This window comes from Myxocyprinus asiaticus, chromosome 38 (genome assembly GCF_019703515.2).
Source record: "Myxocyprinus asiaticus isolate MX2 ecotype Aquarium Trade chromosome 38, UBuf_Myxa_2, whole genome shotgun sequence".
Taxonomy (NCBI): Eukaryota; Metazoa; Chordata; class Actinopteri; order Cypriniformes; family Catostomidae; genus Myxocyprinus; species Myxocyprinus asiaticus.
In genome coordinates, this window is record NC_059381.1 from 15,886,915 (window position 1) to 15,911,888 (window position 24,974).

At 38.3% G+C, this 24,974-nt stretch overlaps 1 protein-coding gene across 4 annotated transcripts in view; it reads left to right on the top strand.

The window, feature by feature from the left end:
• Positions 1 to 1,783: 1,783 nt before the first annotated feature.
• LOC127428865 (poly [ADP-ribose] polymerase tankyrase-1-like) overlaps positions 1,784 to 24,974 on the top strand; it is a 137,086-nt gene continuing 113,895 nt past the window's right edge. For 2 of the 4 annotated variants that reach the window (XM_051677510.1, XM_051677511.1), the window contains exons 1-2: positions 1,784 to 2,281; positions 6,673 to 6,897. In XM_051677510.1, coding sequence (XP_051533470.1) covers positions 1,831 to 2,281; positions 6,673 to 6,897 — 676 coding nt within the window. In that variant the 5' untranslated portion in view covers positions 1,784 to 1,830. Of the gene's footprint in view, positions 2,282 to 6,672; positions 6,898 to 21,325; positions 21,422 to 24,974 lie in introns of all 4 variants that reach the window. The other 2 variants (XM_051677508.1, XM_051677509.1) reach the window with 2 other exon arrangements.

Here is a 24,974-nt window from a genome sequence, read left to right on the forward strand (position 1 = left end):
ATGGTCCTCGCAAAACACATTTGTGAGATTTATAACCTGGACATGGCGTTCATCTCCTCACAAGTCCTCTATGTATAGAGTGCTTCTTACATTCAAGCGGGTGAGCCCAAGCCCTTATTATGGGTGGGCCACCAACTATAATCAACACAGCCGCCTGATTACGTGCTGTTGAACTGCCTGTTGCCCAAACAAACTTGTGCCCTTTTTAAGTACAGGCTTCCCTGTCATTTTACACAACCGCATACAGACAGTTGTAAATTTCCATACTTGAAAGTACTTTCATTGTAATACAACTTCCTTCCTGACTGGGCTCGTGAAGGGGTTAATTCATACTAATATGACTATATAGTTCATATATCCATTCTAAGTGCTCCCCTCCTGGCTCACCATGAGGGTTATTCACTTGCGGTATACTCAGGTCGTTGCCGTCCCGCAGGACTGCAGCGTCATGCTCTTTCAATAAGTACTCCCATAAGAAATAAAACCTACTTTTCCAACTATGTTGTGAGAGGGTTAATAAACCATACTGTGTATGTCTATATGGTTCATATAAATTCCAGACTGCATTCATTTCCAACTGGCATCTGCCATGTGGGACTATTCATATACACTTTAATATGACTTATAAATCATCAGCCTGTGCCTCCTTATAATATCTATATTTAGTGTTATAACTCTGGGAGTGTAATGTCATGTAGGGCGGCGTGATGGGATTCTGTTCCCCATAGTGCTTACGGCAATGTCGAGTGAACTAAATTGATAGGGAACATCTGTAACTTCGGTTCCCTGAGATGAAGGGAACGAGATACTGCCAAAGCTGGTCTCACTACTACTTCAGAGTTTCATAATCGAGTGACTCACTCTTGTCCCTCAGTCAGAAAATTCTGAAGAAATGGTTACTGTGCACCCGCTTATATCCACAGTTTTCCTGAGCAACCACTGGGCGCAGCCATGATGATTCTAATTGCCTATTTTGTGATTCTGGTCTCGAGACACAGTGTAAAAACTACCGAAACGAGCGATTCAGATGGAGAACAACAACAATTTAAGTGTTATTTTGAGTAAAAATTTATTTCAGGCTCAACTTGTGCAGTTGTTGGCTGTCATAACAACTCAAAGTAGTTAATGATATCAACAAAACAAACCTCGGACCGTCACTTCATGACATCTACATAGTCAGGTGAGGCACTGTCAAAAAACGGTCATCTCGACTCTGTTAAGTATCGGCATTTTAAAGCCACGTGTTTTTGAAAATGTTTACAAATGTAATACTTTAAACATCACATTACCCACTAAGAATATATGGTGCTGACAGCGAAAACACTGGAGACCGGAAATTGAAAACAGGGAACGTGGAACACTTCCACGTTCAGGAAAAAGGTGGATAGGCCTGATGCACACCTAAAGGGGCGGGGCTCAGACACCAATCAAAGGATCGGCGTGATTGTATTAGGGTCAACAAGGTCGTGTAAGGACACTTCTCCATAGTACTTAAGGCAATGTCTCGTTCCCTTCATCTCAGAGAATCGAGGTTACGTGTGTAACCGGAGACGTTTCTAAAATACCTTAGTTATGACTACAATTATTGTTTCTATTGTAAAGCCATAATAAATTAACATGGAAATTTATTTAGAATCTTTCTGTCATTGTATTTAATTTAATTTTTGATAACAGTGGTGGCTATGGTTATGGTTACCATGGGTTTTTTAAAGGACACATTTCACAAAAATATTTATGTCTTGAGCATTTGAAACCGGAAGTTTTACACTGACACTTCCCGGAAGTCCTCCCCGACTATTTTCGCTGCCAGAGGGGGATTTGTGTTCGAAAATGGCGACGTCTCGTCGCACTTCCCAGCAGCAACAACAACAAAACTTATCCTCCCCGCCACGAACAGGCTCTAGTTCCCTCATGCTTCCAGAATCACCCCCCGACACCGGCGAACCCGCTGCTGGTGGGGAGTCGGAGAGAACCGGGGACCCGGAGATCACTTCTGAAATACCCACTCCGCTCCTCAGCACTAGTAGCAGCAGCAGCAGCACCAGCTCCAGCAGCACTAGCTCATCTACCACCGGCGGGGGCAGTAGTGCGGGCTCCACTCCCGACTCCGGTAGCGCCAGTCCTGGAGGCAGCGGCTGCGGGACGAGTGGGGCTTTCAGGGAGCTGTTTGAGGCCTGCAGGAATGGGGATGTGTCTCGGGTGAAAAGGCTGGTGGATACGGTCAATGTAAACGCGAAGGACATGGCCGGGCGCAAGTCCACCCCGCTTCACTTTGCCGCAGGTAAATACAAATGTATATGTTTTCGATCAGTCACGACCTGGAAAGAAGCCAGGTAGACGGTTTAGTTAAAGGTCGATTGCTAAACAGCATCTTAAAGGGTTTGAAAGGAAAATGGGATAAGGGGAATAAAGCAGAGTTTGGCCAAATTGGCCATGAGGACAAACATGTAACATCTTGTAGAAAGTTAACCACCGGGTGAGCTATTTCGTCAGCTCGTGTTTGTTTTCGTTTGGTGCGCCTGCCCGAAAGTTAACAAAGTTCAAGATACAGACTGGATTAACTGCAATTGATCGATAATAGCATTAAACTTTAAAATTAAAGTTACATTTATACTCGAATATCCAAAATGAGCGTGTACTTTGGTTCCATAATAGGAAACTGAAGCTAGATCCTCGCATGTCCTGTTAAAGGGATAGTTAACCCAAAAATAAAAATTCTCTCATCTACTCATCCTTATACCTTCCCAGTTGTGTATGACTTTCTTTTTTCTGCAGAACACAAACAAAGATTTTTAGAAGAATATTTCTTCTCTGTAGGTCCATACAATGCAAGTGAATAGTGACCAAAACTTTGAAGCTTCAAAAAGCACATAAACGTTGCAAAAAAGTATTCCATATAACTCCAGTGGTTTAATCCATGTTTTCTGAAGCAATCCAGTAGGTTTTAGATGATAACAGACAAAAATGTAACTCCTTTTTCACTGTACAACTTGCCATTGCTGCCTCTATAATCAAATCATGATTTCTAGGGGTGTAAATCGTAGGTTTCAACACGATACAATCTTATATCGATTTCCTTAGCCAGCGATCCGATTTTTTCCCATACCTCAAAGTCTGCCTCAATGCGATTTCAGATCAGGGGCCAAATCAGTTACATTTTATCTCACAAATGCAACCAAAATATAATTATAATATTTTGAGCTCTCTGAAAAGTGCAAATACAGTATCCACATTGGGACATCCACAACAAAATAAGGTACTTCAAAAAGTATTTAAAAATCGGATAAAAATATTTAAAAATCAGACAAAAGACAAAGGTACAAAACTGTGTACTTATCCTCTTTCTTGAGGGCACAGATTACAATCCCATGAAGCATTGTGAATGATGTCCTTTAATAAAAAACGATGGGATACTGTATATAAACTATTTATTTAGGTTGTTGATTATAAGTATAGAAACAATATATTTTATGTTTATTGCAAATTATTCTGATATGTACAAATAGATAAGTAGTTTGTGGGTGAAGAGACTCGAACATAACGCAGACTGATGGCTTCATGAGAAGCATATACTGTCGATAAACAACCTCAGATCTTAAAAGATCTGTCTTAAAAGGTTTATAAGTTATCGTTGAAAACCAACAATGTGCTGTCTGTGTTTTTTCTTGACAACAATTTCCACAGAAAATTTCTGTTACAGTTTACTGTGATAAATGTTAATTGGGAAAAGTCTTGTGATTTATGCTGGTACAGGGCAGATGGTTTCTCTTTCCGTTGTCAGTTCTGTTCAGAAAGTCGGGGCTGTCTAGCCGTTTGACATGGTTAAATTGCTCCGTAGTGCTTAAAAATAGGAAATTCTCATGTAGAATTCAAATGGGTCGAATACGCCATGATATCGAGAGAAGCCCAGTTTAATCGTGCATATGATTTGCTCCATTCTGTTACCGGAGCTCACATCACTCACGGAATCCCAGTTGACGAATGCGCACGGATAGAGCAGAGCGCAACTTCAGGCTTCAGTCACTCCGTGCACATCTGTGTCCAATATGAGAAGGATATTTAGTGCTTATAAAGTAAGATGAATATCATAAAGTTGCTGCACCACCTGGCAGAAATGCGTACAGACGTGGCTGGCATTAAAGTGTCAAGATAAACGTGCTTCTTTAACAAATCGATTTTTAAGCAGTGTCATCGATGCAACGCATAAACATCGATGTATATTTTTTTAAGGTGCACCTTTATTTTGACACTCCAATAGCACCTCTGTACGGGGAGAAATAAAAGACTATCATAAATGATTAGATTATTTTCACATTTTTATAACGTGTATTGATATTATCATGGGTTCCCATGAAAACCCTGGAAATATCAGGAAATTTTGAAATGATGATTTCCAGGCCTGGAAAAGTCAAAATTAACTATATTAAGACATCATTGAAATGTATATGATCAATGTAAAATTTTGTAGTTATGCTCAGCTGTAAAATATTTAATCATCTAGAAATTGTTCTTTGTGAATTAGAGCCCGACCGATGTGGGATTTTTTTTGAGACCGATACCGATTTTAGAGAGGTAAATTCACCGATTACCGATATGGTGACCTATATAGCTAATTTTTAAGCTGGAATGAAAACAATCCACAAATATGTGGATTTTTCACAGATTTTACACCGATATGACTATGCAAAGGTACTCGGAAGGCTGCTTTCTTAAATATTTTTATCAAAGAATATTTGACATTGTTATTATACATTGTCAACAAATTCTAGAAATGAACACTTAGAAAATAAATAAAAATACAATAAATAGCTAAATGAACATCAGTACTGTGTGTTTAGTATGTCAATTGCCCACCTTTAAAATAAAGAATAAATAAAAATAAAATAAACAGCTTAATTAACATCAGTACTGTATGTTTAGTATCAGTCAAATGCTGACCATTAAAATAAAGAATAAATTAAAATAAAATAATAAGCTAAATAAACATCAGGGTCTGGTTGCACCAGCTATACATACGTTACAACTTAGCCTAGTTGTGGCGTAAATGGGCTCTAAGTCACAATTTATGCTCTACTAAATATTTGAGCATTGCACCATTACATTTATGTAGGATGTAACCCTACGTATAAACTAAATATATAAGGCAGCCTCCGACCAGGAGCAACTGATGGAATAAAAAAGCAGACTGATATTTAATGACATCAATGAGCTCATGTTTTGGTTGTCAGGCATCAGTCCTTTCGACATGTATGATGATGTTGGCATTTACACTCATTTACATTCACGAGAGAGCAAAAAAAACCTTTTATGCGGCTCTTCAGCATGAAACCGATCTAACGGTGCCGTTTTTAGGGTGCGTCGCCCGGTGTCAAGTTTCAACACATTCAAAATATATATAATATATTAAAATGAATAAATGTCTATTTTTCCAGCCTGTTGTATTAGAATTTATCACCCCTCATTTATTTTAAATACACTTCCTATATATTATTATTTACACCGTGCAAATATACTTTTAAAATCTACTTTTATTACGCATCCTATTTTAATGTCTGGAAAACCAGACTTTTAAATATTACATTTTGTAAATGCAACGACTGGAATTGTTTGGTTGAAGGGAGTACCAAACTGTGAATCCTGAACAAAACAGTTTGGTGAATATATGTTTACACGCTGACAACAATGAAATACAATGTGGTTAGCTAGTTAGCTGTAAGCTCGTTGCCACAGAGAGTAAAAGATGGACTTTATTTACTTTCCAGTATTGCGTCTCACCAATTAGGTAACAGCAAAGCTTGAAATCAACACTCACCACACACAATCCACCACCGCACCGTTGTCTGCTGAGCTGCAAAAAGATGCTCTGCTTACCTTTCAATCTGCTACATTACTGACTGCACTGACAAACTATAGCTGGCTAACAGCAAACAGATGTGATAAACACGAGTGACATAGTTGTCAGGGACAGGGTTAACGTTATATTAGTTATGTAAAATGATGGGGTAATTTTTTTATTAAATTTCCAGTATGTATTTCACAAATTAGTTAGCAATTTAAGGAGAAGAGATCGCTCAAATCCACACGGTTTAACCCTGTCTGCAGAGCCACCGTCAGTTTAGAATCAGCTCAGTAAACAGTGGAGTCAGAGCGTGCTCTGCTGGACAAACTACGCTATGACACCTAAGGCATTGTTTTAAAGAATAAACAATTCTAAAGCATTGTTTTCTACATTTATATGTTCTGAAATTTTTTTTTAATATCGGCGCATATCTGTAAAATATCGGCCGACCGATATATCGGTTGGGCACTATTGTGAATGCAATCTCTATAAAAAGATTTTCTAAGAATCAGAAAAGTCAGAAATTCACTGGCTCTCTTTATTAATCAGCGTTTGTGAGAAAATTGGTTTATTTCCATCCTATTCATAGCCAGTTGTATACTTAGTCTATAGCATGCCAAACCAAAATTCAAAAATAGTTTGTCTTCTGTTGAAACAGGATCTGATATCATAGTTAAAATCACAGATAATATCTGGCTATAAATGGAAAGAGTCACAGCCCAATACAAAACGAAAAATAGTTTTCTTGGTAGGCATGACTGATTGACTTCTTGTAAACCTTTTAGAGATTAAAAAGTTGATGGTTCCTGAACAGATATTGTTGTATCTTGTAGGTTTTGGAAGGAAAGACGTTGTGGAGCATCTTCTGCAGACGGGGGCAAATGTGCATGCGCGAGACGATGGAGGGTTGATCCCGCTGCACAACGCATGTTCTTTTGGTCATGCTGAGGTGGTCAGTTTGCTGCTGTGCCAGGGGGGAGATCCCAACGCCAGAGACAACTGGAATTACACTCCGCTGCATGAAGCTGCCATCAAGGGTAAAATCGATGTATGCATTGGTAAGTTCTTCACCTCTGAATTTTAAGTTGGAAAATAGCCAAACATGCTAACCTTTTGTTCGGTTGCATTCAGGGTCTAAAATTAACTTTTTGCCACATCTGCATATGTGAATTGCGATTTTTCTTTTTGTATTATTTGTATGGCTTTGATTTTTATTCAATTCATGTCATTTACATCAGTGAGGGTCAGATTATTATTCTTACCTAATAAAGTTACCAGCCAGTAACTTGTTTTAGGCTATTTATTTGTCAACGACAATTTTAGCTCTCATTTGGTGCTTAGCGCGTGTTAATTTTGTACCCTGGTTGCATTGATTAACATAGTATTAAGTCCAAGAAATTTCCATGTGTAAATGCAAACATGTTTCCAGAGTAGAGTGTGCTGGTTTATCGTGTTCTGTTTAGCTGGTGAACGTGTCAGCTATGTAAATTGAAGAGACGAATGGTACAATCTTGCCTTAGTGAATTCTGAAGATGTATGACTTTAATTTTTCCTGTGTTTTGCCTGAAGAGCAGTTTCCAATAAGGGTTAATCATGTGGCATTCTTCTTGATTAGCTGAGGTGACTGACACTATTACACAGTGCTCTGTCATTAATCAGATCTTTACTGCTTGGTATTCATGAGAAATCTAACATGGATTCATAGAGGTGAAAGGGAACCAATAATGTGGTGATGGAATTTCACATAGTGTTTCAGTCTTCCATATTCTGCATCACAAAGTGCAGATCACAGAATGATCTGCTGCCTCTGCATCCATGTCTGTGTTTTCGTAAGTAATTAGACCACAGATTTATCCCTGTTTTGTACCTTAAATGAAAGGATATTTTAAATTGTGTTGTGGAGATTTAATTATTTAAATTCCATTTGTTTTCCCTTGTATTGTTGAAAATGTAGACTACTGTGCGCTACAGTCTTATTTGGGAGAACCCACTTACTACGTATTTAGCATAATCCAGTTAAATGGATGGAATTTTAATTTAAAAACTAGGAGATAAGAATTATCTACACAATCTTGGCTAGAATACCAAGGCCCAAAGGCATGTATGTAATTTCACATCTTTTCTTAATAATGTGAAAGATTACATAAGTTCTCTGCCTTTTATATTTTTAGTTGTTCAAAACTTAGTTTTGGAGTGCAACTTTGTGGACTGGTCGAGTCATCCCATGTACAAGTAGACTTCTTATTCATGTTTTAGATCAATCTATAGTAACTCACGCTAGAAATAAAACTTTAGTTATATCTATCCGATCTTTCAGACTTCATTCTTCTGATCACAGCATTTCCATTCTGTAAATCCATATTTGCCTTAGTGATGCACCGATCAGATACCTGGATTGGTATTGGTTCCAATACTGACATTTTTTAAACGGCTCGGGTATCAGTCCGATGAGACCGATCCAAACCCGATATTTTATGTTAGTCATATTCATCAATGTAAAGCTCCAAAAATGCCATAAAAGAACCATAAAAGCACCGTTAATGTAGTCCATATGACTTGTGCATTTTAGCCTCTTGAAGCCATACAGTAGCTTTGTGAATCACAAAAGGCAGCAATTTAATAAATAATTATCAGGGATGTGCCAGGGTGGTCACTAGTTGTCCAACAACTCAATTAGTCAGTTAGTGGGGTCGACTACTAACATCAGTATTTTTAGTGGTGGTGGTTTTAATGGAAAGCACATTTCTCGAGTTAATTAAGAGACTCAACTTCTTGGAGTCAGCACAGTATTATTATTAGTTCAGATATCGAAAACTGATCGGGAGAGACAAAATGGTTTCGGTTTATTCCTAATTTGCCTGGGAGGGAAGTATATAAAAGTTCATATTTTAAAGAAATATTAGTACAGGTAAGACTCGGTAGCAACCATTGTGTCTTTGTTGTTGTTACACATTGCTTTATTACATGCTAAGCAACCTCTATTAAAGGTCTTGATTGTTATCTTCATCTCTGGTTGACGCCCTGATTGTTCTTGATCCTCAGGCTTGGTTGGTCTTTCACAGAGTCCGTAACTAACTAAGAGACCTAAAGAAACATTTGGTTTTTTAGATTGTTTGAACATGCCCTAACCAGAGGGTGTGTTTTATTTTAACTTCAGAAAGAAGATATTGGCATGTTTGGCTCTCCCCTTTTCCTCGCCATGTGGATAACTTTGACCCCTTTTACACCTTGTATTAAGATGCGCTTCGGGTGATCTAATCACAAGTGGTTAGCGCGAAATACAGGTGTAAACTGGTCTAAAACATTTAGTGATTGGATCACAAAAACCACATACATAGGTAGTCCGAAACAGGTGTGACCACATCGCATTTGATGTGCGAAACGCTAATCTGTCCTGATACGTCCCAGATAGCATTAGCAGACATCTGCTGGTACAGATTCTGAGCAGATCTACTCCTTAGTCAGGGTTTTGCTCTTGTATGTTAATCCAGTGTTTTACACTCTGGTTGAGTTGCCTAGCCAATGATCAGATAATTGATGTTATTTCCAACATAAAGTCTCAGGTATACTTTGTTTTTCCGCGTTGTGGGTTGTCTCACACACAGTCAAGCGCTCAGCCTTTCAAAGTTCATTCTTTTGACTGCGAGCGAATACAAATGTGTTCAATGCTTGCACACTATGACTTTGGGCTGGGTGTTGCTAACCACGTCATGATAGGTATTGCAATACACATATCATCATTCGATATATCATGATACTTCACAATATCATGGTTCAATTTCGCTTTTAATTTCAATTAATTTGGGTATAGTTCAGTTATAATGTCCAATTTGCTTGCATACAGTATGAAATAAATTTACTTTCAGCTAATGCTGTTATTCATTATACAGGGGACCTTCTAACTTGTTAAATAACGGACATATCAGTTTTACAAATTTTATTTTATCATTAGTTTTTCATCATTTTGGTGACATTTAGAGCCCGACCGATATGGGATTTTTGAGACTGATTCTGATTTTAGAGAGGGAAAATTCACTGATTGCAGATATATTAAATTTTTGAGCTGGAATTAAAACAGAGATGTGGATTTTTCACCGATTTTGCACCGATATGACTGCAAAGGTACTAAGAAGGCTGCTTTCTTAAATATTTTTTAGCAAAGAATATATGACATTATTATTATACATAGTCAACAAATTCTAGAAAATAAAGAATAAATAAAATACAATAAATAGCTTAATAAACATCAGAACTGTATGTTTAGTATGTCAATTGCTGACCATTAAAATAAAGAATAAATAAAAATAAAATAAATAGCTAAATAAACATCAGTACTGTATGTTTAGTATAAGTCAAATGCTGACCATTAAAATAAAGAACAAATAAAATAAATAGCTAAATAAACATCAGTACTGTATGTTTAGTATGTCATGCTGACCATTAAAATAAAGAATAAATAAAAATAAAACAAAGTTAAATAAACATCAGTACTGTTTAGTATCAGTCAAATGCTGACCATTAAAATAAAGAATAAATAAAAATAAAATAAATAGCTAAATAAACATCAGTGTTACTCTTTAGTATCAGTCAAATGCTGACTATATTAATACTGCCAAATCCAAATATTAATACTGCCCAAATTGGGCAGTGGTGGCTCAGCGGTTAAGGCTCTGGGTTACTGATCAGAAGGTCGGGGGTTCAAGCCCCAGCACCGCCAAGATGCCACTGTTGGGCCCTTGAGCAAGGCCCTTGACCCTATCTGCTCCAGGGGCGCCGTATCATGGCTGACCCTGCACTCTGACCCCAGCCTAGCTGGGATATGTGAAAAAGAAGAATTTCACTGTATATGTGCAAATGTATAATGTGTGATAAATAAAGAAAATTAATTAATTATTATAAATTATAATTTAATTATAATTATAATTATAAATAAACAGTGGCAGCGGTGTTACACCGTATTCTGCTATACAAGTTCAGGGGAAACTTTCAATGGTGGAAAACCAGACTTTTAAATATTACATTTAATACATGACACGAATTAAATTGTTCGGTTGAAGGGGGTACGAAACTGTGAATCCGAAACAAAACAGTTTAAGGAATACGTTTACTCATTAACTTCGACTCAGCTGACAACAATGAAAGTAGCTACGTGATTAGCTAGTTAGCTATAAGCTTGTTGTCACGGAGAATAAAAGACAGACGTTGTTTATTTTACTTTCCAGCATTGTGTCTCACCAACTAGGTAACAACATAGCATGAAATCAACACTCAACAGACATAATCCACCACCACACCATTGTCTGCTGAGCTGCAAAAAGATGCTCTGATTTTTACCTTTCAATCTGCTACGATACTTACTGCACTGACAAACTATAGCTGGCTAACAGTAAACAGACATGAGTGACATGGTTGTCAGGGACAAGGTTAATGTTATATTAGTTATATTGAAAAGGGAAAATGATGGGGTCATTGTTTATTAAGTTTCCAGTATGTATTTAACAAACTAGTTAACAACTTACCATGATGACACCACTGAACTCCGCCCTATCTGCCGAGCCACCGTCAGTTCAGCTCTGTAAACAGTCGGAGCGCGCTCTGCTGGACAAACTACGCTATGACACCAATTCTAAAGCATTGTTTTCTGCACTATATGTTCTGAAAATAAGTTTTCATATCAGCGCATACCGGTAAAATATACGCCAATACCGATATATTGGTGAAAGGCTAATATTGGCCAATAATTAAATGTTTCTTTTGTTGCTTTTGATAAATAACTGACTGTAGAGAACAGAAAGAATATTAAAAGAGACATTATTAAACAACGAATGGTTTGCTTGGATCCAGTCTTTGGCCATTACACAGAAAGAGTCAAAACTTTTACTGTCAGTATGCAGTGAAAAGATCTCAGTGCTGAACTTCTATACCACTAAAAACACTGATGAGTGAAATCTAAAAAATTACCAGCCAGTGGCTAATCACAGATATTTTTTATAGCAAATGGGAAGTTTACGCACATAAGATTGTTGGGGATTGCAAATAGAGTGATCTTGGCATGTTAACAGGGTTCCCGTGGGTCCTTAATTTTTTTTAAATGTCTTAAATTCTGTTTTCTAAAATGTAAGGTCATAAAAAGTCTTAAATATCTTAAATGGTATAACAAAAGTCTTAATTTTAATTTTAAAGAGGTCTTAAATTTGAGGATGTAAAGACCAGAATCGCTTTTTGGCCCCAACTTCATTATTCAACTTTAACAATTTAATTTAATAAACGTATCGGCTGCCTGCGTGGCGGACTTCAAAGTAAAAAGCACATGGAAAACTCTAGATTTAGTGTTTCCAGCAGCTTTAGAGCTTTCCCCATAAATGAATACCGGACATTAATGACATGTGATCGCTATTGATGAATTATGACAATGTTTACTTTAAAGTGTTTATATTGTAATACCTTGTAGATGAACGTAAGAGTGAATATTTTATTTCCCTTATCTGTTTGAATGAGTAACCAGTTGGAAGCATTGAAGCACAGACATTTCAAAATAAGAGTCCCCGGTGTATTTCGGGTTTGTTTATTGTTGAAAGTCCTGGATAATGCGCTTAATCTTTTTTTTCTTCTCTCATTTCAAATAAGCTGTCATCAAACAATTGATGATCACTTGTGTGTGATGTTATTTTTTTATATTATTATCTGTATAATTTTTTTCAACATCTGAAGTACCTTATTTTGTTGTGGAAAACCGTCCGATTTACACCCCTAATGCACACAGATGAGGACAAGAACATGTCGAGAAAATCTGGGCCGTATGCGGAAAATTTGCGCAGTCTGCTAATAGCAATACTGTCAACCGAAATATACATTGGCCTTGATTCCCAATCACCAATGTAGTGTAGTGGACTTTCTCATGACTCATAAGTTATTTGTTGTTGTACTTAAAAAATTATGTCATTTATTTAATGTTAAAATACTTTCTGCAATACCAGCTTAATATGAAGAGACCACTATAAGTAAACCATTGTGGGAGTATTCAGGAAAGCTGTTGGAAAACAATGTTTATTTCTGCAATTCCGATTGGGGATGTTAGTGGCCCAGAAATTGCACACTTCAGCCTTAAAATTTGATGCAACATCTATATTTTCTTTGTCAAAACCAAAAGCTTGACTCACTGCTGTTTGCCTAAAATAATAAACTGCACTAGGTTATTTTTGTCCCTCTGGCTTATTTCATCATTGCAGTCTTTTATTTTCTGCCTTTCTGCATCCAAGTATCGTCACCCCTGCCCTTTGATCATAATGAATAAATAATTAGCATCCCCTCTGCTAATTATGGTTGCCGCTGGTCTTCAGTCATTAATTTCTGTGCCCATCACATCAAAGCTGCAGGGGGGCCATTTCAAATTAGAGGTTGTTTGCTGTCATTACTTGCCTCAAAGATGGATGACGATAACGGCGACAGTAGATTTTTTTTAATTTATTTTTTTACCCCTCCACCTTGCTCTTAACTATCACTGGATGTACAAGTTTGATCTCCCCACTCCCAGTGCTGATGAATGTCTAAAGAAACACCAGATACTGCACAAAGCAGGCCTGTGACGCAAATGCTATTTCTTATAGCCTTGAGCCGCAGTTGTCCGCTCCCTTATTCCTATGCAGTTTAGCCGTGATATTAGGCACACCAGGGTATGTGAGTGGAGTAAAGTGACAGCAGTAGAGCTGATCGGTTTTTAGTCCTAAAATCTCAGGAATTTCAGATGGGTTTTTATAAAAGCAGTTTTTTACATTTATAAACTGCTGTGAAATTATAAATGAAATTAAATTTAGAAACTAAATGAAATGAGGTCTATGGTTAACTTTATTTCAAGAGATTTTCATATTTAATTTACACACAGTCATACTTCAAATGTGAATTTTGAAGCTGTTATTTAAAAAAAAAAAAAATGCATGCAGTTGCTAAATAAGGACTACAACAAGTATATGAGTTTATGGGATTGACAGGGTACCTGCGGGTCCTTAAAAATTCTTAAATTACAAGAAGTCTTGCATTTCGAGGTCCTAAATTTTGGGAAGTGAATAGAGGATACGCTTAAAACAGCAGATTCTGCATGAGTCAAAATCATCTCTCTCTCTCGTGCAGCCAGCATTTAGTAGCTGATGCTTGAGGTTTAGTGTGAGCGCGCACAGGGAAGCGCAGGCAAGTGCATTTTTACTGAACATACTATGTTACACATGTATAAACCTTCATAAACCTATTAATTCGATGGCGTTATTCTGCATCTCTGTAAGCGAGCGATGCGCTAACGCTCGCTCCTGTTTATAATCGACAAAGCTTGCAATGTTGCAATATGCAAGCGTGCGGGGTTGGAGCGCCTTTTGACGTCTTTCAAATCGTGGTGCTTCCTTATTTTACATCACCTTTGACATGAATTTTAAAGCTAACAGAACTACTCAGCTGCAGAGTTAGACCTGTTATATCTCTCATCTACATCTCTCTAGATCTGAAATATACAGGTATTTTCTCTGCCATCTGAGTCAGCCAAAAATGTTTTTTTTTTTTTATAATATACAAAACAGTAATATTTATATCAATATTATAATATTAATAATATACATAATATGAAAATATATTATCTGTAATATTTTGTAAATAATCTGTTTCAATATACATCATAACTAATTATGCAGCACCGTTCTTTTTCATAATTTAATCTGTTAAAATTTTCAATACATTAAATGGCCATTTTTAAGGTAACTGACGAGTTTTGACAGACTTGAGATATTTCACACAAAAATGAAAATTGTCATCTTAGCTTTATACTGTTGCAAACCTGTGTGACTTTATTTCAGTGGAGATCAAAAGGAGATATTAGGGAGTTCCAGTCACCATTCACTTTCATTGAATGAAAAAAAGACTGCGACTAAACGTTTTGCTTAACATCTCCTTTTTTTTTCCATGGCAGAGAAAAATTAATACAGACTCAAGGGTGAGCAGTAATGACACAAATTTCATTTTTAAATGAACTGCCCTTTAACTACCTGTTAAAGTATTTGTTAAAGGGATCTGCCAAGAAAAAATATAGAAATGTTATTCAGCACATGCTAGACTTTAAGAGTTTTAGATATTTTTAAATATTTGTATTTTTAATATTATATTCAACATTCTCAGATAACAATTTTTTCTTCTGCAGTATAGCTGATTAAGTAAATGTACGTTGTTTTAAAGGAGTTTTAGATATTTATATTGGAAAACAAGCCAAAACAAAAACGAATCAAAAACGTATTTTGTTGCAGTGGATAATGGGGCGAAGACTACCCTCTCTCACCTTTTTGTTCACTTCAGTCCATCTTTAACTCACAAAAAACAAAATCCCTCTTATTAATAAAGCTGCTTATTGGGGGCCTGGGTAGCTCAGTGGTAAAGACGCTGACTACCACCCCTGGAGTTCGCTAGTTCGAATCCCAGGGCGTGCTGAGTGACTCCAGCCAGGTCTCCTAAGCAACCAAATTGTCCCAGTTGCTAGGGAGGGTAGAGTCACATGGGGTAACCTCCTCGTGATTGCTGTAATGTGGTTTGTTCTCGGTGAGGCGCGTCGTGAGTTGAGCGTGGATGCCGCGGTGGGTGGCGTGAAGCCTCCACACGTGCTATGTCTCCGTGGCAACGCGCTCAACAAGCCACGTGATAAGATGCGCGGGTTGACGATCTCAGACGTGGAGGCAACTGGGATTCGTCCTCCGCCACCCGGACTGAGGCGAATCACTACTCGACCACGAGGACTTAAAAGCACATTGGGAATTGTCCATTCCAAATTGGAAGAAAAAGGGGAAAAATCCACAAAAAAAATAAAGCAGCGTATTACCAAATTTCTTGAAATGCACAGTGACACATAGAGTATGATTCAATAAGTCGTGAGCCATCACGTTATAATCTAGCTGCAGCAAGCAGTGCTCTAGGGACGAGCGTCCCCGCGACAGAGTGTGCATCAGCTAGGTGCAGTTTCAATCTCTCCCCCTTAGATCGGGACATTCGCGCAACTCAGAAGAGGCGCTGACCGCTCAGAGAAATGGCAGTTTCGGAGTTTGTAGTTATTTACATGACCTGCTTCCTTATCATTTGAACTTTAATAAAGCTATAATGCATTAAATATAACTGCATTAAAGATTTAATGTCGGGGTGTTTCCTTTAAAGACGTTTGACACGCAAGTTCTGCTTCAGCGGAGCGGCAGTTCCGGCTCTTCTTATTCCACAACGAGAGTGCTTTTGTATTTACTACTATGGTATTTTTGTATAATTCCCTCCTACTTTGCGATCTACATCACCTGAACCTGTTTGGAAAGTTGAGCTGTGTTTTCTTCCTCTCCTCAGTCAGGCGTGAGCTGCCGTGCTCCTCTCACACACCATCATTAGTTTCATATGATCTCATGTTACGTTAAAAGACATCAAACGACTGTTTTTTGTCAATTTTTTACTGTCACCGTTGTCGATAACGTCAACTAATCGTTTCAGCCCTATTAACCATAGACCTTATTTTACTCACAAACCATACACTGATAAGCAGAAAATAAGCGTTCAGGCACAATATGTATTCAGTGAAATCATGATTTGCGCAGTTACCACACAGTTGCGAGGGATATGAATTTAGATGATTGATGTTTGAAATTTGGCAGACCGAGAAGAGAGAGTGACGTTTTATCTACCTTTAGATTTTATTTCCAAATGTAAAAGGAAAGCTTTGTAATGTTTTACCAAAACAGTACATTTTTGGTCATCCTCACACTTGTGTTTACCCTCACTGCAATTCATTTTCCCTGAACATTTGTGTTTTTCATCGTTTTCTTGGTGAGAATATTTCACGAATTTTCCATGTTTTTTGTTTTCTAATTGCTGGAAGTCTATTAACTATGTTTAACATATGGGGAATTATTGCTAACAGGCAATTGCATTACATGCTGTTAATGTTTTATACTTTATGCAGTGGAATGGGATTGGTGTGAATTTAGAGCTAAAGGGACACAAGTTGCTCATTACTCAAGGCAAAGTCATGCAGCTCCGCTTTCCGCACCACTCACATACTCCGGCGCTCATCTCAGTCATGAGTCTCACAAGTCATTTCTTCCATTCAAACCATTTTGGTTTATTAAATTGCTAATGATTTCACTTACCACTAATGGGCATTTTCACCCATGTCTAAGTATATTGAGAAATTTAATGAATGGCATCTTGCAGAGATATATGCATGTATTCATGCCCTTCTGAAGGCTGGGAAAGCAGTAGGGATTTCTACATGGTTATGCATGAACCCAAGCACCCATATTCTCTCTTAAGGCTCTCAGTTAATCGGCCCTCTCAGCGTTCGTCCGTAATTACACCACTTCGCTGATCACGCTCCAACCACCAATTACGGTACAGGCTGCTGTTGTGTTTAGTGGGTCCCTCTGACCAACTGTAAGTCTCTGCACCTTTTTTAAAGCTGCCGCTGTGCATGCCATTTGTAGCCCTGCTTTGTGGCCCATTTCCTTTGTATTCCGAGCACTCATTTCCATATATTTGTTGTGACATGCATATGTAAGCATGCCGACACCGTGGATATGGCCTGAAAGGGAGGGGTAGAGCCTGGAGCGTGGAGGTTACAGAGTTGTCCCCTTGATGCCTGTCCCCTGATGGATAGGCAAGCTGTCATAAGTATGCCGATGCATTTTAATCACGCAATCACCTTCATACTAACGACACCTCTAACCCTCGGTGCCTATCCCCCCATGGTAGCCCACCACTCAATTGCTTTCATGACACCAGTGTATGCTAATGTGATCTCATTGGGGCCTTTAGCGCATATTAATTTGACTGAGAGGGCTGATGGCTGCTGTATCTTTCCACTTAGCCTTTTTCTTCAGCCCTTGTTTTTATGCATCAAACCCTGAGTCCTCCCTTGATGCAATGGAGTATTTCACAAGGGTTTAAAGCTTGACAAAACTGTGTTTTTTCTGATGAGAAAGAGATGACCTATGAGTCACCAGCATAGCGACATCATCACAATCATACTCATGCTATGCAAGAGTGCCCTTTTTTTTTTTTTAAATGCACTTTGCCAGGATTCATGAGCAAATCCATACAAAACACTTGCTTCCTCCACAGACAACTTTGATCTATAAAGTAGGGCTTTTTCTCATTTTGTGAACAGCTTTATTTTTTAAAGCATGTAGTGGGTATGTTTATTAATGACATATACCAATACCTACAGAGCAGGGTATCTGATGGCCAGTATAATGCTGATTTATAATTTGAAAACTAGGGATACATATTTTAGCCGAGTAAACCGAGTAACTGCCAGCATTAACCGGTTATTAACAGTTAACGATAAGCCATGAATCAAACAAGTGACCAAACAGGCATGACAAAGGCCTATACTGTCTAAAAAACAAAACAAAACAAAAAAACAGGCTCACATGAAAGATGTGCATATTTAGCAATAGTTATTACATCAAAATTTGAATGAACAACTGTATATGTCCTTATATTTCGTAACAAACTAATTTTGAATGGATCTTTTGAATGCCCAATTAACCTACAGTATGAGGCGATATCTTTTGGCAGTTTAACTGTTTATGAGGCGGATTGGCTACAACAGCAAAAGACACATCGCACTTTATTAGAACCATATGGGGCTTTTCCACTGCACGGTACAGCTCGACTCTGCTCGCGCTTTTGGAGGTTTTCCACTGTGGAAAGTACCTGGTACCTGGTACTTTTTTTAGTACCACCTCAGTCGAGGTTCCAAGCGAGCCGAGCCGATACTAAATGTGAAGTCAAAACCCTGCAGATCACTGATCGGTCAGAGTGAATCGTCACTATCAGCGTCACTGGATTTGAGACACAGGACATCAACCCACTAGTTTTAAATTTAGCAACAGCGATAGCAATATCATTTGTTCACGTGAATTTCGAATTGTAAAAAGAAATGGCTGCACGCAAAACCACGCCGTGGTCAATAAATGAGGTGCAGGCGTTCCTCTCATTAGCAACGAACGAAACGACGTGAAAAGAAAAAGTCTTTCAAGAAGTGTCTCAGCTGTTGGCCGCACACATCTACCACTGGACCTACCAACAGTGTAGGTAAAACTTAAAAGTGACTACAGAACCATCAAGGACCACAACTGCCAAAGTGGTTCAAACAGAAGAAAGTGGAAGTGGTTTGACCAAATGGATGCTATCTATGGCAATAGACCAGCGAGCAATGAGAGGGAGAGTGCCCTGGACTTGGCCAAGGCGTTGTTGGAGTCCACGATGGAGGATGGTACGTTTTGTTATGTTAACTCTATATTCTGCTTGAAAGCTTCACTTTATTTAGTTGGCCAGCTACTGGAAAGCTTGCTTCTAAAATAACCAGGACAGTTTAACTGTTACACTTGTGTAAAATCACCATGCAACAACTGCTTTATGCAGCACAGTGAGCTAGTAGCTAACAGCTTGCGGTCGTGTTATTGTTTATGGTCAGTAATGTTTGTGTCACGTTTCAGATGATGTCACGGCAGTAGAGGCGGCGCAACTATGACGATCAGCCTATAATCCCACCCATGTTGAGGCGGCACTAAACTGCAGTGGAAAAGCAAGCTCAGAAAAGTAAAGCGAGCAGAGTCGAGTCGAACCGTAATGTGCAGTGGAAAAGTGCCAAGAGTGTTCCTAATAAAGTACTCAGTGATTGTATTTGCATAGGCAGGGGTCATTATGGTATGCAGCCAGATGACGGCAAGCCCAAGAACTCGTTCCAAAGGCACTGGCATCCCACCGCGCATTGCATTGCCCCTCCCATCTCCCGTGCAGCAAGTGAAATGCGGTGCTGTAAACAAATGCTCTTAGATGTAGAGGCTTGCAGATGTTTGTTTTTTTTGGTACCGCACTGTACTCATGCTGCTACTAAACTACAAAGTCCTATTTTACAATTTGCAATGGAGCACATTGTCTTGACAGACCAAATGGTCCCACAGCATATGCTTCATTCCTTGTCATTCAGACTGAGAGGAAGACAGTGGTTTGCATGTTAACAGTGCCCTTATGAGTACATAACATGCCCTACATTTTAAACCCATCAAATTAGCTCTCGGTTGTTTCTGTAATTAACCTATCGGTTTATTTTTTGAACCAATAGTATTAGTCGAACAAATTGTTAATGGGTTAACCATCTTCATCCCTATTGATAACAGAAATTATTACCCTGTGACACAGCTGTGTGTTTCTCGGTCAAGTAGAGACAGTTTTCGGAGGCTACTGATCATCTTAAAAAAGGCCAAATATCGGCTGATTTGTTTGCCTGTGATATTTTCCTATAGCTCGAGTATGATGCTGATTTAAAACTTGATAACAGGAAACCATTCACAAAGCTGTGTATTACTTGGGTAAGTGAACACAGTTTTCAACCGATGCCGATAATCTTAAAATGGCGAAATATCGGTCGATTAATAGACCGTACTGATATTTTACTATGGCTTGAGTAAAATGCTGATTTTTAACTTGGAATACAGACATTTTTTATCTATTGACAAAGCTGTGTGTTACTCAACTGAGCGGACACGGTTTTTGGATGATGCCGATAATCTCAAAATGGCTAAATATCGTCCAATGAATTGATCTGCCTGATATGTTCCTATAGCTAAACTGCTAAAGGATGGTGCTAGCAATACCAATTTTATCGGTTCTTTTCCCAGGGAATTCACGTATGGATAAAATATGTGAATGCATAAGTCGCTTTTGATAAAAGTGTCAGCTAAATGCATAAATATTCAAATGAAAAGCCTGTGCTTCATTTCCAGCCTCCTGAACGTTGCCTAAGATGCAGGCATGCAGATAGATGTTTTAGAAGGGAGTCATCATAATTGCCCTTTAAGCTCAGTGATGCCATAGATACGTACGGGAGTATAAGCCTTGAGTGATGAATTGGAGAGAGAGAGATATGTGTGGAAGTGTTACTGATAAGGGTAGTGGAATAGACAGGATGGGCAGAGGGAGGGGACGTGTGCGTTAGCCTGTGTACACGCTTGCGTTGTTGTAGAGTGAGAGAGAGGAGAATTGGAGACAATTGATAGACACTGCGCGCTCTAGGTGCTCTGCTTTACTTGGCTCTTAAAAGCAGAGCGCCGGTTTACAGCTCTCTCTCTCTCTCTCTCTCTCTCTCTCTTTTGATCTCCATTCCTTTCTCTTGGGGGGCCATAGAGAGGGGGAAAGGATCTGAAAACATGCTTTGATATTCCTCTCTTATACCTGAGTTCCTGTCATATGCCCGGAGTTGGACTCTCTCTGTAACATGGGCTTTTTTCCCGCGTCTCACTGCAGTGTGTGTTTTTTAGTGCGGGCTGTTTTCGCTGCTGATTCTGGTGCGCTGTTGTGCGATGTGTGTTTATGTCTGCACCATGCCGAGGCAAGCGCTCCCAGTCAGTGGCGCAAATGACCCCAGCAGCAGCCTCTGCCTGCCTGAGTTACGATACTGCTTGTGTTTCCCCTGCACAGTGCTGCTCCAGCACGGCGCCGATCCCAACATCCGCAACACCGACGGCAAGTCTGCCCTGGACCTCGCTGACCCATCTGCTAAAGCTGTTCTTACTGGTGAGTGATGCAACCTCATGGTCTCCATGCCCATCTGTTTCATTTTTCACTTTCTAGCTCTCTTTTCATAGCTGTCTTTTTCCTCAGTCTTTTCCCCTTTTGATCATATGTTTGTTCTTCTCTGATACCTTCAGACAAAGTATTATTTCTATACAGTTTTTAAATGGAGCATCATTGTTACGTATTTGTTCTCCACATTAGATGTGGTTGTGTAAAGTGAGACTATTGTTGCCCTTGAAGCACTTCTCTCCCTGTGTTCTCTCTCTAATGTGCTCTCACTATAGTAGGGCTTGGTGGCTTCGAGCACGTTATTTGTAATTTTATGTAATGGTGTTGGTACATATATCACAATATAGTTATTTTTGCTGGAAATGCAAAACTTTACAATAAGGTTCTATAAGTAAACATTTGTTTGGTATCATGAATTAACAATGAACAATACTTTTTTTTATATCATTTATTAATCTTGGTTAGTTTTAAAATTGGTTCATTTATAATTTTAATGTTGTTCATTAGGTTATGCTAGTTCATAATGCATTAACTAATGTTAACGTATACAACATTTAATGTAAAAAAAAAAAAAAAATTAAGTATAGAAATTACCATTAATCAAAATGATTAAATGCTGTAAAATTATTGTTTAGTGTTATCTTTTGATAACATTAGCTAATGTAAGCTTACACATCCTTATTGTGAGGGGTTCCCAAAGTGTTTATATTCTATATGTTATATTGATGCACTAAGTTGTCATGTTACTTGGCAACTGTAAACAACAACTCAGCTTCATGATGTCTAACAACACCACGTAATACGTTTTTCCTCATCTTGACTAGTTGAGGTCATGTCCCGGTCTTATTTTGAATTCTTTGTTGCTCTTATGTTTAAATATCGTAAAGCATTCATGTCTACTGATAGCTGTGCACATCTGTGGTGGTCACATCAATGTATAATCAGGCTATACCTGTTCTTAAACACATTCTGATTGTGTTTACACTTAGTTGCATCATTTCCTGTGTGACAAATGCATCAGTTAAACAAGGAATGTAGAAAAACTCTTGCCAACGACATGGATGTCAGTTAGTTTCCTTATTGAAAATAAGTGTCAAGAAGTAGCCAATTTATTATAGTAGTAAATATTCTCTTTCTGTCTTACACAAACATGCAATCCAACTACAGCAGCAGTGATGTATTAAAAAAATTATTCCCTTTCTGAAATCAATATGAAGACTTTTTAAAGACATTAGGCTTCATTTAGCCTATACAAACCATTTATGGATATGACAAGGTCATAACTGCTGGTCTCAGAACAGTGTTCATTTCTCATGTCGCATTAATCTGAAATTCTTTCTGTAATGAAATATACATCAGTTGCAAAATCCAGTAATCTCTTGCATGAATAAGACGGTCATTTCTCAGGTTACAGAAATGATGCACATTTTTATTTTAAGTGCTATTGTTGCGTCCTTTATGATGCACTTATGACTTAGAAAACTATTCTAAATGCCAAGCAATGGGGTGAGCAAGAGAAATTATATGTTAATCTTCTTTTCCATCCACCTGGACGAAAGAAACCGCCTCAATTTAACAAATCCTAAGCAAGATTGGCAGCTCGCACAGTTTCCTGGAGTGAGTGACCGAGGTGATGCATTTGGTTTTGTGTGTATAAATAGAGCAGGAGGCTGAGCGCAAGTCTCTGGAGTATTTCAGATAATTGTTATAGATCCGTTTTTCCAGCCCGGCTACCTGACCCTGCCATAGTACTGCCTGTCATACCTCTAGAAATACTGAAGAGCATCATTCATTCTTAACTATGTCTGGCCAGGTATCCACTAACACATCAGCAGGGTTACCATGTGTCCTGGAAAACCTAGAATATTGTAATGCAGTTTTCCAGCTATGGAAAATTACCTAAATGTCCTGTAAAATAATTGCACGGTGCATGGACAAGTCTGACTCAGTAGCGGAACCCAAAAAAACTCAATTTGTATAAACTTTTGGCATGTTTTGCCTCATCAGAATAGTGTGATGTGATGGGGTGGGGTGCTATCAGTAATATGGTGGACAATTGTAGATTTAAATTAAATGGTACTAACCAATCCCGAGGGATGTCATAAAATATTGATACATTGATTACTGATTGGCACGTCATTTTATTAATATTTATTTTGAGGCATTGACATATATTAAAATTAGCCAACATTTAATTTAGAAACCTAATTTGCGTGCTTTCCAATTCACTCAGTTGGCCTCTGAGTAACAGTGTGGTGTAATAGCGTTGGGAAACCACTAGAGGGTGATATAACATTTACTAAAGCAGATGGTGTATAGGAAAGGCACAGGTATCTCACACACACATACTGGACGAGCTGATGCGGTGCAGTAGATGACAGTCCAAAGTTACGAAGGTTTTTCAAGAATGGACAAAGTGACGTTTGGGTTTGCAGGTTAGAGTATGAAACTGGTGCAACTGTGCAAACTGAACGATTATAAATGGCAACGTTTATTATGCAATTTCTCTGTGCGCAGCTTTGAATAGGTCTTTCATTCAAGCTGTCAAATCACAAAACAACATACTTGTAACTTAAAATACATTGTGTAGGCAATATGAAAGGTACATATACACAATACATCTTCCATCGATGTCTACAGTAAATAATCTTTGTCCTTTGATAATAATTTTGGTTGAATTTAATGGAAAACTATGTTAGTTGTGCTCCGTGGCACTGCAGAATTTTGATGCTGAGCGTTGCTGTCGTTTCGAATCTTAGAATGCGCCTGTCATCCGCTAGATGCTTCCGTGTGTGACCCCCTTTAGTTTACCCAGCCGGTGTTGCAATAGACAAAGACCGTTGTGCAACGAGCAGCCCTGTTTATATATGAAAAAAAATCCCAATATATATCGATAATCAACAGGAAAATCTTCCGATTATCGATGCGTAAAAGAGGCATCAATCCCAAGCCTACCTATCACTTTTTAAAATTCCCTTTTTTTTTGCGATGGCAGAGTGCTGTTTATGAAAGGCATAAGTAGAACACTTAGCTTAGCCATGTTACTAACCACAATATAGCACTCCCTATCACGTGTTGCTTAAATTTTATAGGTGTCATTTCCAGGGAAAGGTCTTGAAAGAGTGTAAACCCTTGGAAAAAAACAGACTACACTTAATTAGGCTTATTTCATTTTCAGTATCTAACCCCTAATTACTAACTGAAAAATTCACTTAGAAGTTGAGCAACGAGAACCAGAATATTCACTTGTTTTGTCAAAAATACCGATACTTCAGTACCAAGTCGATACTGAAATAAAAAAGATGTAACGATACCAATGTTTCTGCATTACCTGTAATACCGAGCACCTACTCTATCCAGTACCAGCGTGCAGTATGGCTTACATATGACTGCTTTCAAATGCTCTCAGGCTCATTTTGAACATGTGCTCTGTTACTATTTTTACACTGAAATGGACAATGGCCCAGATGGTGTTTCACCTGCATGTCTTAGATCCTGTGCTGGCCCCCATCTTCACACAGATCTTCAATAGATCACTGGAGCA